This window comes from Merops nubicus, unplaced genomic scaffold, assembly GCF_000691845.1.
Source record: "Merops nubicus isolate BGI_N331 unplaced genomic scaffold, ASM69184v1 scaffold40229, whole genome shotgun sequence".
Classification (NCBI taxonomy): domain Eukaryota; kingdom Metazoa; phylum Chordata; class Aves; order Coraciiformes; family Meropidae; genus Merops; species Merops nubicus.
In genome coordinates, this window is record NW_008633769.1 from 2,656 (window position 1) to 6,721 (window position 4,066).

General features: G+C 54.4%; 1 protein-coding gene across 1 annotated transcript; it reads right to left on the minus strand.

Annotated features, from left to right (window-relative positions):
* Positions 1-861: 861 nt before the first annotated feature.
* Positions 862-3,288, minus strand: ADPRHL2 (ADP-ribosylhydrolase like 2). The gene is made up of 5 exons (XM_008948352.1): positions 3,194-3,288; positions 2,197-2,404; positions 1,919-2,103; positions 1,730-1,830; positions 862-1,236 (listed from the first exon to the last, which is right to left on the minus strand). The coding sequence occupies exons 1-5, from the start codon at positions 3,259-3,261 to the stop codon at positions 944-946; spliced, it is 855 nt and encodes a 284-aa protein (XP_008946600.1). The 5' UTR covers positions 3,262-3,288; the 3' UTR covers positions 862-943.
* Between the last annotated feature and the right edge of the window lie 778 nt (positions 3,289-4,066).

The following is a 4,066-nucleotide window of genomic DNA, read 5'->3' on the forward strand; positions in this document are numbered from 1 at the left end:
TTTTGTCCCTGACTGCAGCAGAACCAGGAATTCCTTATCTAACAGGTTTCACAGTCTCTCCACCCACAGATTTGAACAGCAATCTCTGGGTGCTCTGGACATAGGTGGGACAGTATTAGAAATGCAGGAGTAGGAACAGAGAAGCAGCTGGAGTAATGTGAGAGCCACATAAGGGAACACAAACTGCAGAAGCTCAGGATGGTGCCAGGTGGATTGTGGAGCAAAGGCCACCAAAGGATCAGTAATTAGTTACACCCCCTTCCAGCAGCAGCGAGGAGCCAGCTGGGATTTCTGTCTGTGCACCAGGGGCACCTCTCACAACACCACCAGCAATGTACAGAAACCCCTTCTCCAATCTCTAGCACTTTTCATTGTGCCTCCAAGGAAGTCATCCTCCTGGGAGGTCCACCTCCAGTGTCCTCACTCCACGAGCTATGCCACCACACCAGATGTCCCCCAGGCTCTCCAGGGACACATCTCCTGGTGACTCCTGTCTGCAGCCCTTAGCTGCTCAGTCGAGGGTGAACTGGTGTTTTCAGAAGGATGCAGAGGCTGTCTCAGCCACTGCAGGACAGGCCACAAACAAGAGCCACAAAGGCCACAGAGGAGAGGGCAAGAGCAGGAGAGTCAGTGGATTCAGACACCCACCCCGTAGCAGTAACGACCAAACGGCACACTGGTGGACAAAGCAAGAAGCAGAAATCTGAGGAGACACAGGACATGCCCACTGCCCAAAGCACACGTGCAGCCACTTCCCAACTGAGCCAGACCTGGAGGCTTCGTCCCTTCTCTCCCAAACCAGCTCCAGCTTCCTGCTCCCCACTCACAGCAGCAGGTGCCCTTCCCCGGCAGAGGCTCTCGGGTGCAGATCCACCACCAGATTTCTGGCCAGAAAAGCAGAGGTGAGCACCCACTCAGCCTTCAGCACCCCTGCTCCCCGGGCTCAGGGCCGCTGGCAGTACAGTTCATACAAGCTGTTTGCCAGCTTCTGTGTCTCTTGAAAGGCCTCACAGCTCTGCTCCCAGCTGGGGGGTATCTGCTCCTCCCCGTAGTAAGCCCCCGCGATGGCTCCTGCCATGGTGGCAATGGTGTCTGTGTCTCCACCCAGCGAGATGCAGTAGATGATGGTCCTCTGCAGGTTGCTGTAGTGGTCAGGGATGTCTGGGTCAGCGTCCATGCAGCGCAGGAAGGAGTAGATGGCCGTGGGGACGGAGCGCAGGGCGGCGATGCCATTGCCTGGGAACACACCCGAGCACCTTCAGCCCTGCAGCACCCAAGTCTGCCCTCCCCCACAGGCTCCTGTCCCTCCCAACCACAGCTGCCCATTGCCAGTGACTCATGATACTGGTATCACTGGTTTTAGCACGACAAGGTGCAAAGTGTGCCTCAGAAATCTGAGGTTCCCCAGCAGTACTCGTGGCCCTGCTACACCAGTACAGCTTGGCAACACACATCAACTGCTCCCATCCAGCACAAAGATCTGACAGCCGTGAAGGGATCTCAGAATACTAAGAAGTGCTACTCATGATAAGCTTTTCTTAGCATGACTTTTTTTCCCCATGTCACTGGGTCAAGACTCGGGGACCTCCTGAGCACAGGCAGCCTTTCCAGCACATTCTGAGCCCGAGGCAGCAGCAGCAGCCTGGGGGAGGACACCCTGCCCAGGCTGGCTGAGCTATGATCCTGCTTCCAGCTCTGGCCTAAGACTTGCAGTGAGAAAGGTACTTACCCAATTCAAACAACACATCTGCTTTGGGAACACTGCTGAGCTCCAAAAATTCCTTTATTTTCTTTAGACGCCTCGAAAATGGCAAATCCTCAAAACCCAGCCTGGAAACAAAGAGCACAATGAAGAAGGAACACCAAGAGCCAGAATAAACCATACACAGCAGCGTCCATGCTCTGCGCAGCCACTTACGCTCGGGCATCAGTAAGAGACTTATCATCTGCCTCCACATCTTCCATGTGGCTAATGAGCTGCTCCAGGAAGGTCTCCTTGCTCAGCTCTCCCTGCAGGGCGAGGTGCACGGCCAGGGCCTGCAGGATGGCCCCGTTGTAGCCCAGGGAGTTGGCGTGGGTCAGCTCCGCGCTCAGCTTCGCAAACTGCCGGGGGGGACACGCGGTCAGCAAACTGCCCGAGACCCGGGGAGGGGGGCTGCCGGGGCCCCCAGCAGCTGAGCACAGCTCCCTCCTCACCTTCTTCACGTCCTGGGTGTCGGCGTAGAGGAGCGAGATGCCCGCCACCCGCATGGCGCCGCCGTTGCCGTAGGAGCCCTTCCCGCTGAACTGCGCTCTCGCCGGCTCCAGCACGTCGCTGCACTTGGGGCTCAGCAGCTTCTTGAAGACGTTGACAACGGCCATCCCGTAGCCCCTGTTGGGTTCCCTCTTGTACTCCTCTGCAAACCTGGCGCGGGCAAGAGGGGAGAAGCACATGGGACGTCAGGTCTGTCCCTGGGGCTGGTGAAGAGGCTGCGTAAAGCCACTTGGTAAAGTGAATTAGTAGCACGGGGGTGGTTCAGTGGCAGATGGGTTCAAGGGACTTGGTTCTTTAGAGAAAGAATCCAATTCCCAAAACCTGGTGTGAAAGGAGGAAGGGGTGTGTCAACACCACCTTCACAACCCACTTGTCTCCCTCTCAACTTTGCCTTGAAATAGAAGCAAACTGGAAACATTTCCATGGGTTGCAACCACAAAGAAAGTCTTTTGTTCAAGTTCAGCGGAAGAGTTTTCTAAACAAATAAATGCTCTCCCCTAAGTGGAACCAAATGCTACCAGAGCTTTGGATTCAAAAGGGAAACGGATCAGAAACAAGCTGAAGCTGACCTCACTACATTCCCTAACTGAATTAAGGGAAGTACAAACATAAATAGCAACAAGTAAACATGAAAGGAAACACTTCTGAAATTTCTAGGCATAATCTTCCACAAGGGTGAATAAACCTACACGGATCCTGCTGCCTTCCAAAGCAGCCTTGGAACCCACACCAAAGCTGCATGTTCCAGGAGGGTGCAGAGCACACCAGAAATGACACCATTACCCATAGCTCTGCTGGTTTTTTTTTCCTCCACAAATTCACAACGACTTTGTCACAGCCCCTGTCCCCCAAAATTACAGTGGTTGCTGAGTTTCACGAGGGTTTTGCCCTCTCTGGTAACTGCCAGCACTCCAGCCCAGAGCTGGCTGCTGCCCTCACCTCTTGGCCATGTCCACCTCGTCGAAGCCGCGCTTGGCGAGCAGGGACTGCACCACCGACCTGCTCATGGCCGTGTCATCTGTGTAGGAGAGTGTTTCTGAAACAGAACAGCCAAAACAGAACATGAAACAAACAAGGACAAACTCTCCTCCTGTCCTCTCCCACTGTCAGCACTTCCCTACTCTTCAAGGCCTAATTATACGGAGTGAAAAGAGGACCAGAAGTTGCCCAGCACTTTGAGCTCTTCACTAGCCATGGGCATCAAAGTAAGAAGACACAGAGCAAGAGAGATTCTCCCACAGTAATAATGAGACAGAAAGCATTTCAAGATTAATTAAAGCCCAGAGAAAGTGTTTGGTACCCAGAGATGCATATAAACAAGTGAGAAACTAGTCTTTCTCCACCAATTTACACCACACCCTGAGAAGCAGAGGAAAGAAAGCACAGCTGCAATTCTGGACAAGACTGCACAGAATCAAGTGCCTTTAGATCCCACTGGAAGGCTTCACAGGGCTTACTGCACAGCTCAATCCCAACACTGACGTTATTGCTTGCTAAGAGTCAAATAATCCTTCTTGTGCTTCTCTCACTCTAATCCTCACCTGTTTGTGGTACATTTGTTTCTCGCTGACACCCCAGCACTGTGATACCCCTGATACCAGCATGCCACACACCCGGGCTTCTCAGGCTGAGTGCAGCCACCCACAACCCCCTCCACACCAGCCTCGGGTGGAAGGGACCAGAAACCGCCCTGGGGGAGCCAGGAGCTGGGCGCTGCCTCAGCGAGCTCACCCTCACCCTGCGGCAGGCCTGAGCCCCAGGGCACAGGGGAAGGCGAGCAGAGCCCGGAGCCCCAGTGGGGGTGAGGGGCAG